At 37.4% G+C, this 16,045-nt stretch overlaps 1 protein-coding gene across 3 annotated transcripts in view; it reads right to left on the bottom strand.

The window, feature by feature from the left end:
- chchd3a (coiled-coil-helix-coiled-coil-helix domain containing 3a) overlaps positions 1-16,045 on the bottom strand; it is a 108,310-nt gene that overhangs the window by 15,268 nt on the left and 76,997 nt on the right. For all 3 annotated transcript variants that reach the window (XM_038298555.1, XM_038298548.1, XM_038298562.1), the window contains one exon: positions 9,957-10,027. In XM_038298555.1, coding sequence (XP_038154483.1) covers positions 9,957-10,027 — 71 coding nt within the window. The remainder of the gene's footprint in view (positions 1-9,956; positions 10,028-16,045) is intronic.

The raw sequence follows: 16,045 nt of genomic DNA, 5'->3' as shown, positions 1-16,045 counted from the left end.
AATATATTTCCATCACCTGATTTAGCCCAATCTTTATTCACATTTTTAGTACCTTGAGTCAAAACATAAAGAGATTTATGGCATTCTTGATAAAACTGCACATAGCCACAGAATTCAAAATAAATACAGTGAACATATACAGTGTAATATTTGCACTGTGCGAGTTTAAATGTGTAATCTTTGCCTCTTTACCCCCTAGACAGTAAATCTAAACAGTCATATAGGGGTTTCGACTTATTGCCATCAGTAGCAGTAAAGGTCTCCATAACAACTCCTCATACAACCCAACCCCCAATACACACATGCGATGACACAAACACACAAAATCCCAGTCTCCCTGATCTATTGATGGAAGACAGAAAAGAGAGGCTGAGGTTGGTTTAGACATCCATATTATTGCTTCTAAGCAACATGTCATAAATCACAAAGACAAGAGGAAGTCAGAAGAATTAAACATGATAGTGGGTAGTGACAATAGGGACAAAATGGGATTATAACGAAACAGAAACAGCTGGTTTACAAATTCCGGAAAGAAAATGTTTAACAAACCCAATAAGGATGTTTATTTAGGAAGAAAATGATACCATAAAAATACATTAAAAAATCTCTGTATCTTTGTATTTTTTTTTTTTTTTTTGTAAAGTTAATTTGGGAAAGAACAGAGAAATCAGAGTGAGAGACATAAACCATAGATAACCCTGAAGGGGTTCCACTTTACATGCAATAAAGAATAACAGATCACCTGTTCATGCTTTCTCAACACATTCCTCCATCCTCAAGGTGTCCCTTTATCATTTAATAGGGTCCTTTTTTAAAGCCTTCTGCTGTACAAGTCAGCATATTTCCTTGCAGGGAATATATTCTAATAGGTTTATGTCTAAGTCTGCAGTGTTTAAAGAACATGTTGAGCACATGTCGTCTCATGTCTTAAGATTTATGTCTGAATTTCCTTACAACCTGGACACGTTTAACCAACAGACTATTCAAAGAATGGCACTAATATATTTTTCAAACCAAGGTATATCGACCATGACTCACATCTGCTCTGACATCAGACTCTAAAATGACATTCATAGATCTCTGTTAATGATAGAGCAGGGTTTGATGGTATGAGACAAGACTGCGAACAGGCCGGCCATTTGTCATAATCTCAGGTACATCGCAGCTCTAAACACACGGTGAGTCAAAAGGTTGCAACTCTTGACAAATGGCTAAAACAAAAGATGCCTTCCACTTTAGTGGTAGACAGCAATAAAGAGTCTCCTGGACTAAACGTAGCAAGACATGTGAAATAATGAACAATTGAACAATATTTGACAAAAGACTAAGCACCACTGGCAAAGTCTGAATGGTGCATCTGTAGTTCATTTTATCATTCAGATTGCCTTGAGTTTTAAAGCACAGAGGCATAGTGGATATGTTTTTTTAATGTTTAATACTTTTTTCTATTTTTAACATAAATTATTGATTAAATAAACTGAAATTATTTTTGATAATCAAACTTCTCCCCTTTGTCACTTCATCCTTTATGTCAACCGGTTCCAGAGCCCTAGCTAGGCTAACAGTGCACACCTTACAAGAGATTCGACTTTACAGACATTGTTATTTGGTGTGAACCATCAAATATAGTCCAAGATAATTCTATATAGAAAATGTCAAGAAAACTTTTAAACCAATAAAGTAATGGTTTGACCACTAAAATGCAATCTTCTCTCTAGCAGTAAGGTCAACTGGCTTCAGTCCTATTAATGTTGTGTTAGATTTGTATCAGGGAACCTGACAGTATAGTTGGGAGACTGGTATACAACAGCCAAACTGACCATGGGTAAGTGTTTTTTTAGTATTTGACCGTATGCTGTGAATGATGCAATATTAAAATGATCCATTCCATCCATTTTCTGTCACGGTTATTCCAGCTGTGTCGCGAGGGGTGCTGGTGCCTATCTCCAGCTGTCAATGGGTAAGAGGTGGGGTACACCCTGGACAGGTCGCCAGTCTATCGCAGGGCAACATAGAGACAAATAGGCCAATAAACCATTCACACACACACTCACACCTAGGGTTGATTTAGAGAAGCCAATTAACCTAAAAGTCATGTTGTAAGACTGTGAGAGGAAGCCGGATTACCCAGAGAGAACCTGCGCATGCACAGGGAGAACATGTTGACTCGAAGAAAAAGTCTGTGCCGGTGAATCGCAGCTGGAAGCTTCTTGCTGCAAGGCAGAAGTGTTACCCACTGTCCTACTGTGCAGCCTAATATTGAAATTATAATTACGAATTAAAAACTTTATTTTATCAATTCCTAAAGTTTTGAGGGAAAAGTTAAAGGACTATAAGAGTAGAGTGAAGGAGTTCTGATGGTTATTCCATTGGCTGAACTCATTTCAGTTCTTTAAGGATCTTCATGACCTTTTTCCAAAAACCCTGATCTCTTAGAAATAGACGAACACAATTTTTAAACACGTTTATGGTTTCCTAAGGCTGGACTAGCAGGGTTACCTCAGTATACCTCAGAAAAGTTCTGTGAGCATATGACGGCTATCAAGATTTTCTAATGCACCACCAACAGTCACCAAACACTTTTCTAATCAATCTTCAGAAAAATTGTCCCAAGATTTTATTCTTGATCCAGATACAAATGTTTTGGAAGAAGTTTTCAAATGCCTCCAACAAGTATAGGGAAAAGGAATAAAAGTCAATAAAAACAGAAAGGACAGAACTTAAACTCAATTTACAAGGAATAAAGTAACGAAGAGGGGGTGATTTTTGGAGCAACTATATGTTATATTAACAAATCAAAACCTAACAAGAAAATATAGCTATAAAAAAGTGGAAACTGAGCAGAAAACATCAGATGCCTTTGATTGAGCAGATACACAGTAAGGAGAGTGTATACATATGCTGAATTTGGAATCCTTGGATTGAATAATCTTTCTTAAGATCCAGTGGGACTGGCTGGAGGAAAAAAAAGATTAATCAATCTGAGGTATATAGGAGAGTGGCTGCTCTTCAGTGTTTGCCCTGAAGTATTAAACAGAGGTAATTAAACAAACAGCAATGACAGTGAGATCTTGGTAAGGTGAGCAATCAACATTTTTTAACCAGGACCTTTCTTGATAAAGGACTGAGATTTCAAGTTTGAATGGAACCAAACAGCATGTGAAAAACTTCTGTGTAGAAAGTTATAAGAAAAAAAAAAACCTTCACATGATCCTTAAACAGAATTTTGAAATTACCCGTTATTTCAAATGAATACATAATGTGTCTAGTCTGATCTTTAAGATGGGATAATTTTGCAGTAAAGTTTAAAACCAATTCTTGAAGAACATAAATTTATAAAGGTTTTCCTATTGTGACAGAAACATCTTGTTAAATGTAGCTGAACAAATACTAAAAAAGGAGTAGGAGAAAACAATGTTTTGGTTCAATTTGATCACATCTCACATAATAAATCATGTGTAACTCCGTCCATCTGTCAAACCCCAATCAGAGACAGAAGCAACAAATGCAGCTCTATTGATGGCATGGATTACGCTCAGGCACCAGTGATTGTGTTCCCAGTCGCCACATTGTCTATTTATCATCATTTCGGTCCTTTCTGGGGTTAACAGGGTTAAGGGGAGGCTGCTGGTTCCCCCTTAAAAGCAATTTTTGTTCCCTCTAGTTAAGGCAGGCGTCAATAATAAGACGAGTAAATAAATATAAATGATCCAGTTAACGAGAAAAATGAAGGACGTTTAACTCGTGCTGCTTTTAAAAAGCAGACCTAAGTGAACCCCTGCAAGGAAATCCATCAGCATGGATAAGAGATTGAGGAAAAGAAAGGAGACATGAAGAGAGGGGAGAATAGAAAGAAGCATGAAGGATAAAAGATTGAAGAGGGAGGGTGAGGATGGGTGGCAGGAGCAGACAATAATGAACAAGAGGAGATTTAAATTAAGACAGAAAATGCTGTTCCTAAACCGCATGAACACTAAGGGAGACCAACAAGGATGAGTGGTAAAATGGAAATAGTTTAGCTGCTTCATCCTTCTCTCTGCATACCCTTACAAGGACAAGGGACTCTGGCCTCAGGCAAAACTAAGTTTGAGATTTTGTCCAACATAAAACTTAATTTAGCCCATTAAGGTCGCCAAGTAAAGACATTTTTTCAGATGTATAGTATAGTTCTAGCAAAAAAAAAAAATAAAGCAGGCTAAAACCAGTTTCATCTAACTAAGACTGCCATAAAAAATTTTAATTAAATTAACACTGGCGTAATGTTTCTATTTCAAAGTCCAACATTGAAGAAATGCAAGTATTTCTGTTAAGACGTTTACTTGGCTCTCCTTGCCAAGGATGTTCTTTGTTGTGGTGAAAAAGCATATCTTTATAGTCGATCGCTGAATATGAATAATTTACAAAAAAAAATCACATTTTTTGCTAAAGTGAAGCATCAAAAAAGCAATTTCCAGGCACAGATTATCAATGGATTAAACCTTGTAAAGGTAACACCTCTGCTGTCATTAAACTACATCTATATATGCCATAAAATTCAGTAGGTAATTAATAAGGACCAGTTGGGGGTATTGAGGTATACTACTGTAGCTTTTTAAAAGCTATAGTTTCATAATACCTAAACATCTCCGCTCACAGTTGTTACACTTTATACACCTTTAGGGAGATGCTGGGGAAAATCTTGGAGCTTTGTCTGGATACATGCAGCATTTTTAAAAACACCAGCCTCCCTCCCTACCTGATGCTACACAATACAGGTGAGATGGCATATAGCAGGGTCATAAAAAGATGCTTTTTTATGCAAATCACATGGACTTTCAGGATGTTTGAATTAAAAGAGCCCATTCTATAACTCTGCGGGCAGCAGAGTGGCTACCTTAGTTATCAAAGTAATGTTACAAGCAGATATAACTTTAATTATCTGTTACAATTATTTTTTTCAACAGATGAATAAGTGTTGCTTTTCTGTTTTTGAGGAATGCAACTAAATAATGCACTGCATAGCTATTTAAAATCCAGCAAAAACCCTAATATATTCCACTAAAGAGTTTACCCATCGTTTGTGAGTCCACATGTGTGCCCACATGGGTCTGTTGAATTATTTGTGCTTTTTCCAGTAGGAAAGGTGAAGCTCTTAAGACCCAAAGAGGGGCTTTTAAAGCAGTTATTGACTTCTGTCTCTTCAGCTGACCACCATCCTGTCCTTGTGCCCAGGTTGCTTAGCTACAAAATTGTGGCTACTGTCAATTGACAGAAGGGTTAAAACGCTGCTCAGTCTATGCTGCCTTCCTACTGCCCACTTAACAGAAAAACACTCCTATTACTGCAACTGGCAATGCATATCTAAAAGGACAGCAGCTAACAAATCAATAACTGTTAGGTTGGTCAACTTGGCATATGTTAATACCCTTATAGAAATAAAAATGTATGCAATAAATTGGATTTTCAAACAATGATTTTATGCTTCCTCTGTATCATAATTATCTTCTTCCTGTCAGATGAAAAAAATGCAATACAATTATCCTTACATGCTTCTGAGATGTGATTTAATAATCTCTTAAGTAACTATATTAGCTGTTTGCTCATCACTTGCATCATTGTGTCAGAAAGCGTTTATGATTACAAGAAGCATCTTTAAAAGATAATGTGTGAATAATGGTTTTTAATACATGAAAAGAAAATCTAACGCACATAGAAAAATGTTAAAAGTTGTGTAACACTTTATTTAAGAATATATTTTGATACTAAAGACTGAAATCGAAAACAAATATCTTTATACAGAGAATAATAACAGTATGGAAAATCAATGGTGTTTTCACCTTTTTTTTTTTTTTTTTTTTTTTTTGGAAGCAATGCCGATTTACCTCGGCTTATAAGACCTAGGCCTACTTGGATATGTACACATTCTGATACATTATATTGTTTGTTGTTTATGAAGACAGAAATGTAAAATTAGACGTAATTACATACAACTCAACCAAAGCAACGGTTTAAACAGTGATCGTTTTTATCATTATGGGTACATAGATTTGAATATAGTTTGCAAACTCTGGCAGCTAAAGGGAAAACAAAGAAGGAAAAAAGAAAGGGGCCTAAAATGGAGTTATGTGGAATTCCGTAGGTCAGACGTTTACAACCCTGATCCACAGGGACCAATATTCAGTACATTTTAGGTTTCTCCTTGATGCCCCAAACCATGTTTAAATGAACGGGTGATTAACAGTCTTCTAAAGCACTTGATGGCACACAGAGAAGAGGCATAAATTCAAATAGGATCTGCTTAAAGAAGAACTCAAACACATTCAGAGCTGAGGTCTGAATTGTCCCACCGCAACAGTTCTTCTTATATATCCATAGCAATAAAGTTGTTCAAAGAGGATGCTTTGATCAATAGCAACAGTTTCCCAAATCAGTGATTTGAACCCTTAAAAAATCAGCTTCTGTAACAACATTATTTAACATCGCAATCAAGTTTTGGTAAGAACTTTTATTCCCTCCAAAATGTCTGCAGCTAAAACAAAATCGTGTATTGAAAGATTGAAGGCTAAGGCCTGAAGTTTAAATGGGACATGGATCTAAATGTAGCTTTCTTAATGAACTGGCTTGGCTGCAGCGAATTAACTAATTGGTTTTCAATGATGTTTAGATGCTCATCCTAATCTTTAATCAATTAATTCAAATGAGATTTTGTGAGATTTTAGAAATCAAGCAATAATGATTTGTCCTTTATTTCAATCAGTAAAATGGCTCCTAAACACCAACAACAAACAGTCAGGTTTGGTATCCAGAAAAAGTAAGGCAAAAAAACTGAGCCAACAACAATCAATTTCTCGTCTACTCCTCCTCTTCCCACCTTTGCCTGTGTGTGTGTGCTGAGAAACAAAGCAGGGACCGAGACGGCTGTTATTGTCACCCGAATAAAAAAAAAAAAAAAAAAAACAGATTTATTCAAAAGAGCTGAAAAAACAAACAACAGACAGAGAGAGTGAGCATGTAGCCTCCGGGAGAAGAAGAGTGACAGTGGAGTGGCTGAATAAAATCAGATTTTTATCCTTCATGGCAGCATGCATAGTGGAAACTGAATATCTGCACTCTTGGTCAAAAGAATGTGAAATGCATTATATTCTGAGATCGTATAGTTCTGAGACTTTATAGGAGGATAGAGCTATTTAAATTAGGGGCAGATATTCTTTAGTGTTGCAATGCTCCGTCATTCAATGTTACATGAAGTTCATGTCTCATCTGAATTCTGCAGGAAACCTACAAAGTAAGAGCAGCGACCTTAAACAAAAGGTTTCCACCTCTGTCAAAGGTTGGCTCTGACATGAAGCTTAAGCTGACACATTCTTCTCTCATTCCCCCTTCCTTATAATCACAGATCGAACACGTATCTCCATACGCGTCAGCGTACATTTTAAACTGCAATCCTATTTAATCTAAATATTTGACCGATGTTCCCCAAGGCATCTATTCTTACCATAAAAATCCACACAAATGCAGCCTTACATATATATAAAGAAGTAAAAGGTCAACCGTTCAAAGCCTGACCCTGTGACTGTGTCTGTTACTTTGATAAATAACCACTGGAAAATGAGGCAGCATATAAATCAGAAGAAAAAAAAAGAGAAACATTTCTACAGGCATATAGGAACTCTTATCTGCAGTCAGTGGCATGGGAAATAAAAAAAAAGAATCCACCAGGGACATTCAGTGCATGCTCCTGAAATACATTATCTGTTGCATTTTGAGTGCATGTAGTTCTATGTAGGAAAGCATTTGAATCAACAGCATTGGTTCTGACTCACCTCAGATTACAAACTATCATTATTACAAGCAATGCCATCAATCTGAGCCCCAAATCTGAATAAAACAAATTCTGTATAATGTTATATATGCACACATCGTTTCTTTCTTTAAAATAAACCCTACGCTGCATGTGAGAGGATATAATAAGGTCACAGTAGGGTTTTTAATCTATATGAATCTCTTTTTGTTTACTTAAATACTCTTAATGAAACATTTGCTTCAAAATAAAGACTTCTTCTTAAGAAACAAGCTCTCGATTAGCAGCCCAACTTTCAATCAAACCATTTGTTTGTGATGCTGCAGAGCATCAGCCCAACGAACCTGTATAAGAACAGGTGCTGCACAGAGCTTAGGTGGTAATATACCCCCTCAGTCCCCACCCACTCCTGATATCCGACTTGTCAGAAAAAGTAATAAAGGTTGACAGACATCCACATCTGGCCCTACAGTTTCTCCTCTGTAATAAACTGTAGCTTAATATCAGCCCTTATAGACCCTTCACAGCAGCACTGACATGAGCTAAAGTGCGAAATAAAGATATTCCTACAACTATGTTCCACATGGTACATCCACAGATTACCATTTCAAATGGGAATTTGATCAAAAATGGATAAGCCACTGGGTCTTTTTTATTACCATTTATTTTTATTACTGAGAAAATCAAAGGTCGCTTAGAGACAAAAAATATTAATAAGCAACAGAGGCCATAGATTGCATCTTATCTCTGTAAGGTCTCTGTAATAGGAGCTTGGAGGAAAGACACAAAAGCTGTTCATTATATGAGAGCAAACAAACATCCACCATTATGCATGAATGTCTTCACAAACAATAATGGACCAAACAGTACCCTCTGAATCCAATTAACCCTTTGCTCTGATCTCCTGAATGCATCTATGCTCCCATCTTGTAACACCAGACCTTCTCGCTATTTCATTAGCACACATGCACACTGAGATCCGCCGCTGCCTTTCCACCATTCGAGCCCAGTCACAGCTAATGCACCTCGTATAATCAAATCCACCAATCGCAGTATTCCGTGCAAAGACCCGTGTCACATGACTAACTGCACATTAGCTCGACGCTTGCTTGGAGTTAGAGCTGTCATTTTGCACTAATATGATTCCAGTATATCTTTTTTTTTCTTCTTTAATCTGATTTGGGAAGTCTAAGCTCTGGCTTCTACGAGTCTAGCGCTAAAGCCCTGGTGGGCTAGGCTAATCAATTTCCAACATTTCTAAGGGAGACAATGATCCCAGTGTTAGCGCTGGCTAATGACAAGCTAACACAATCAACATAGCCTCCCTCGAGGTGAGCTCAGAGCCAAGGCCCAATCATGCCCCACCTCCTGCAGGCTCCTCATCCACTTCCCCTACATTACTATGGAGTCTAATGGGCTCTTATTAAGAAGACAGATGGATGAAGAATAGAGAGAGATTCTGCGTCTTCTTCAGTTACATTAACGTGCTGGATATGAGCTACCCCAACGACAGCTTAAATGTGTAAAATTGCCCTCCAACAGATTTTTATTACTGCAGGTGTGGCATGTTTGCACCTATTATCAAGATAAAAGGATCAGCATGATAAGAAACACATGCACACAAAAATATGAAGTCATTTAGTAAAATTCCTTATTTGTTTAACCTTTGACATATGTCTATGCAGGGGTCCTACACATGTTTTTCAAGTTTAAATTCTATTATTTAGGTGTATTTTGGTGTATTTACGTAATAATTACAACAGACTGATTCTCAGAAAAAAGCACAATATGAGATGGATGCATGGGTGGACAATAAGGGAGGAAATGTTTGATAAATGGATATTAAATACAGTCCTCATGTTTAAAATTGCAACCAAAAATAAAAAAAGAAAAAGTTTTTTTTCCATCATCCAGATAGTGTTTTGACTTCTTAACTTTTCCTAATTAATTTTCAGACAGAGGAATTATAAGCAGGAAGAGTGATATCTGTTTTTAAAGTTTCCCTCTGCAGTTATCAGCATCAACTTCAGGTCGGCACACAGTTTAAAGAAAAGCAGTGTTAGAATGTTATCATTGAAACACTTTAGATAGCAGAGTGGTTCATGTTTATCATTCTTGTTTGCTCTTACAGTTTTTATGTATTAGTTGGTGAATTACTAATTATAAGCACACTTACTTGAATTTGGCATTTATCTCGTCTGCAGCTTTATGATAGTTCTCTGTAGTGACCTTGTAGAGCTGCGCGCTCTGCAAAGAGAAAGGGAAAAGAGTAAGGAATGCATGATTATAACAGCTTAATAATCAGTTAAGAAAATTAAATTATCTAAATTCTTCAGATGAAACATGCTTCTCAATCTCTATATCATTAATTTTTTTTACTTTTTTTTTTACTAAACAAAGAAAGAAAAAACAACTAATACTTTTCTAAATTCATCATTCTTAATCTAGGGAAAGAGTATAAAATACTTATATATTTAGGGACACTTGTAGCATGTAATTTTTATATGCACCATCACAAATAACTCAGCTGAATGCTGAAAAAAAGCATAGGGCCTCGACACATGCACGCCCACTTAATAAACATGAAAAAAATAAATCCTGTTCTGTAGCAAAAGGTACTCTTAAATCAAATCTTTAAGTCATTCGTGCCCATCACAGACTGCTAAAGGTGCATTGAGAAATAATCCAACATGAAGAATACATCATTGCTCAAATTATTCATCGGTCTTTGTGGTATAGGCTTCCACCTTACAACAATGAAACTCACCGGTTTGGCACTGCCGTGCCAACCAACATGCACACAGCTGAAGACTATCTGCAGCACACTTCAATACTCTATGTGAAGTATTGTTGATTTTTTGCTCTGTTCAGACAATTTTGTTCTAACTGATGCAGACATGACATGACTAATTCAGAAATTCAAAACTTAACACTTTTTTCCCCCTTTTTGCAGGGCAGCTGCAGCATTGTTCTGAAGCTGTGCAGCATCTCTGCTCTATGCTTTTATATTCCTAGTATTCCAAATGATTGCCATATTTTATAATTTATTAAATATACAACTCCTTGTATGTACATAAAAACAATACTCTTAATTAATTTATTCTTTTACATATTTAAGCAGTTAAAGGCACACCGCAGATTTTGTGACCCAAAGAGTTGGCACTTACTGTACGAGTTATTTTAAATGATTCCTCAGGTCAATATACAGCACTTGACACTATCAGTGCTATGAGCGGGGCTCCCTTCTTGAAATACCACCTATGTAAGTTGGGAAAAGACGTACCATCATTGGCCAGGTCATGTGACCTGGAAGAACGTATCGCTTTACGGCCGCAGGCTCTTATATAGTCATGGAGCTAAGGCTTTTGCTCTACTATTTTTCCACCTGCTGAACTACTGGGTCATGGCTGATGGAAGAAAAAAGTTTAAACTTTTTTGAGGAGGCTAAAATGAGAAAACGTTAAAGAAATCGTGTGCAAAGGAAAAACAAGAGTCGATCTTGGAGCGGAGTTTGCTTGTTGGCGCAGGCTGAAAGAAGAAGGCAAATGTAAAACCGATTCTTCTTTTCCCAACTTTATTATTAGACTGGTAAGTTAACACTTTGCTCCTGGTATACAGTCATATATCTTTGCTATTATTTTCAACGTTTAGTAGAGGCAAAATAGGGGCAGTTACAGTGGCCAAAAGTTACACAGTGTGCTTTTAAAGAGAGCTTATTTGACCAAAGTGCATTTATCAGGCCAGCTATTTGTTAACAGTTTAAAACTATAATGGTTACTGCTTTGATTTCTCAGTTGGTAAATAAAAATAAACTCCAGGCTGCGATTGAATGTTCCACACAGGAGCCCTATAATGATTCTCCAGATGTCTTTTACTTGTCCTTAATGCCTCATTCAACTATTGTTACCTAATAATCCAAAATAAAGTTTGAAAAAATGGATCCATACACTCAATCAGCTTTTTTTTTAAATATTTAATTCAGAAAAAAAGAAAAAAAAAAAAAAAAACTGCTCTCCATTTTTTCATATTTTATTAAAAAAAAATTTTAAAACACAAACAAAATATTGTTTCTTGTATTTTTATTGTTGGTTTCAAAGTGAAAAACAGATGAACGAATGATACACAGATTTACAGTGCTCCAATTAGCTCATTTCCACTCATCTCACCTATCAAACCTGATTAAAATCTAAAAGAAATTAACTTTACAAACACAGAAAGCTTTTTGCAGGTATACGGCTTGCAAAGACAAACTATTAGACCTTTTCTACTACAGTGAAAAGGTGTGAATTATGGGCACTTGTGCTTATCCTCTCACAAAAGCCTGCTGCAATAACAGTGAGCAGTCCTGCAAGGCCACAAGGTCGCTAGTCAACAATGTACAGACAAGTGGTCAAAATCCCCTGGTGACCCGTAGTAAATGAGACCATAGTGCGAACACTCAACCTAAATTACCTCCTTAAAGACAGCTATATACCCTCACTTCTGGAGCATTTATACAACCCCGGGAAGATCCTTCTTGTCACTCTTCAGAGGCTGTTATGCACATTTATAATCATATCCTGAGAGGCTGTAAAGTATGACAAATAGCTTGATTGAAGGTGGTTTGAGTTTTCAAAGATGTCTGGGAATGTCTAGCATTACAAAGACATTTTTGTTGGAAAGAGGACATCACATTCCAGAAATGGCTCTTTTCAGATATATTGCACGTATTTCATTCCATGCTACAGTTGGTGTTTTGCTCTCTAACTTGGTAATTAGATTAAAATTAAAGTTGAACAATTGTATAGATGTTCTTTTTTCTTAAGAGTATCTGTAAAACCATTTACACTCAGGTCAGCATATCCACTAGCTGACAACAACTAATGGCATCCCCATAGGGGTTTAAATGCTTTTCTTTTCATTTCTGATAATGCAGCAATCTAACACCAAAGCTCAATGATATTGTTTAAAACTTTAGAAGGCAACATGTGGGCCAAGTTCAGCATAGAAACATGTACATATTCAGATATACAACAGCATTGAATTAAATATAAAGTTAAAAAAGGTTTTGCTAAGATATACGAATGAATCTCATAAATCCATATCATTTCGAAAATTAATTGTATTAATAAAATATATTCCAGCACAAAATATTTTAAGCTATGAAATATTTTGATGGTTGTGGCTTTTAGCTCATGAAAACCCCAAATTCAGAGTTTGAAGTTCAAAATCTCAAGTTAAGTCCTAAACAGTTCTGGTTAAGACTGCTGACTTGACAGCTGTCCAGCAGATATTTGTGAAAACCCTCCACAACAAAGCCAATGCTAAACAGGTCATTTCCTACAGAAGCTAACTGTTTATATGGAGATTCACCCAAGAATGTCAATAGTACGCTGAGTAACAGGAATATGTGTTTTTGAAAACAGTAAACAGGAAGAAGTCGGCAGCCTTTAGAGGACTGAGAAGCAAAGCCTAACTAAGAGTTCATGGGATATTCACTAGGCATGAGCTGGGGTTCAGGAGCCACCATATAAAGCTACAAGAACACAACTATTACACGACATCTCTGGATTTTCTCTAAGTAAAAGAAATGTATCCCTATGAAGTGATTTTAATTTAAGGATTGAATAACTAAACTTTACTTTTTGTTGATAACTCATATCACTCAATCTGTAAATAGACATATTGCACTCATATGCCTCTTTTGTGAAATATTCCTGAATGCAGGCTGGAATATGTTATAAATAATTAACTATAGAGAATTTGGTAGGAATGGAATTAGCTAAAAACAAATGCAATGACTTATGGAAACATTAAAAATGCCAGCTGCATTCCAACTTCTCAAAGTTCTCCAACCACATCTAAAATGACAAAACTTTTAAAAAAAAAGTCTGCATACTTTATCAACTAACAATGAGATGCTTTTTTTATGACAGCTTTTTGCTGCCATCTTGTCTTCACCTTCTTAGAGAAAAGACATTCATCATAGTTCAGTAAGGATCAATAGGAATGAAGTGCACTGCTGAAAAGATCAATAGTCATGTGCTGTAGAGGTAAAAGAGGATGGGACATGACACTGACAAAAGGTCTAAAACCAATTAGATTTCTGTTCATTTGGATGGACAATTTTATAGATGAACTGCACTTTACTGAATTTACTTCACCGAGTCATGATGTATGGAGTATTTAAACTATTTCTGTGGCCATAACTGACTGAATCATTTATATAGCTAAAGAGAATGTAGATAAAAAATGCAGTCATGATAAATGTGTATATTTAGGAGAACATATATGATAAAAACATATTACAGAATGATTTTTTATGAATATGCTGAGATTTAAATGTTGTCCTTCTGAGAAAATAACAAAAATGCTATTTTCTTTAAACAGAATAACAGAGAAAACGATTTTTTTTTTAACCAAGCCTGCTTGAATATACCGTATTTTCACGACCATAAGGCGCACCGGACTAAAAGGCGCACTCTCAGTTATGTGTCCCATTTCTGTATTTAACACACACATAAGGCGCACCGGACTATAGGGCGCGTTTTTTATATACAGGTACAAGTCCTCTACTACCTTTAAATACCTCTACTGCGTATTTAAAAATACAGCGGGGGCAAAACTGAGTATGACTGTGCTTTATTCATGTATTTATTACAAAGTATTAATCAAACCTGGCAGCTGGCCGTGAGACAGAGACATCGCAGATGACACAGCGCTGTGGTCACTCCTAAATTAACTTAAAATCCTGAAACCTGCTGACGGAATATGTTCGCTTTTATTGCCGGTATCCTGGTGCCTGCAGCTAAAATTATTTAGATGAAAAACACCTGCCAGCAGCCGCGGTGAACCCCAGGCTGCCCAGCCTACAGGCTGCTGATGAAGAGATTTCTGCTGTCAGCGCACCGCTGGTATGTGGGGGTCTGAGCGCCTCCGACAGAAATAGATAATCTGGATGAACTGACTGCAATTATTAAGTTTTCAGGTGGACTTTCTCACTTAAAAACATATTAAAACTACTTTATTCCCACTGATCACAGCAAATATAGCTGCAAGATTTAGATTATTTAGATGAAAAAACACCTGCCAGCCACCGCGATGAAGAGGAGGAGACGCGCCGGGGATGCTGTTGAATTAAGTTTTCAGGGAGAAAAATACAGCGGGAGCAAAACTGAGTATGATTGTGCTTTATTCATGTATTTATTACAAAGTATTAATCAAACCCATCAAAGTCATCATCCTCTGTTTCTGAATAAAACAGCTGCGCTAAATCAGACATGCCAGTTTCCCCTTCTTCGCTGTCAGTCACTTTCCGTGCAGCGCAGCTCCTCAGAAATAATGCCGGCTTTTGCGAAAGCTTGAACAACAGAGCCAGCAGACACTTTAGTCCAAGCATCTACAATCCATCCGCAAACTGTGGCGTAATCTGCCCGGCGCTGCCTTCTTATCCTGAAACTGTGGTCTCCGTCGGTCATCCATCGCTCCCACGCCGCTCGCAGCCTTACTTCGAACGGCTGCTTCACACCGATGTCGAGCGGTTGAAGCTCCTTTGTCAGACCCCCGGGATAACGGCGAGCACAGCGTTCATTTGATTCACCTTTTTTTCCACATCGGCTGTGAGATGGGCACGCAGCGATGGTGATGCGTGGAAAAAACCACCTAGTCTTCTCACATACACCTGCCTCAGCCACGCATCCATCCAGCCTTTTCCATTTGCGTTAATATCATATGTCATCAGAGTGCTGTGTCTGTCTCGCTGGCAGCTCCCAGATCAGCTTCTCTGATTGGTTGATGCGGCGCGTCCAGCAGCAAAACTTCAATTTTTCCATCTCGAGCAGCAGAAGCGCGGCGCTTCAGATGCTTAAACGCTCCCGACGTGCTGCACCAAAATGCGCTGCGGGACCTTTTGCTGCACCTATATGCGCGTCAACCATTGACTTTGCATGTAAACTCGCTGCTTCTGCTGCACCTGCTGGGTCCGGTTCACACCGATGTCGAGCAGCGTTAATTTGTTTCCCCATGTTTTTCACATCAGCTGTGAGATGGGCACGCATGGAGTTACATATTAACAGCTATGGTGAGGGGTGGAAAAAAAACACCTGGTCTCCTTACATTCAGCCACTCTTTCATCATCTCCTCAATGAGGTGGTCTCAAAAGTCGCAGTTACAACACACATAAGGCGCACCGCACCATAGGGCGCACCGCACATTTTGAGGAAAAAAAAAGACGTTTAAGTGCGCCTTATAGTCGTGAAAATACGGTAACCACAAAATAACAAATTT

The sequence above is a fragment of the Cyprinodon tularosa genome, unplaced genomic scaffold, assembly GCF_016077235.1.
Source record: "Cyprinodon tularosa strain WSP-4 unplaced genomic scaffold, ASM1607723v1 ctg111, whole genome shotgun sequence".
In the NCBI taxonomy this organism is placed as follows: Eukaryota; Metazoa; Chordata; class Actinopteri; order Cyprinodontiformes; family Cyprinodontidae; genus Cyprinodon; species Cyprinodon tularosa.
This window is presented reverse-complemented; position numbering and strand designations above follow the sequence as displayed.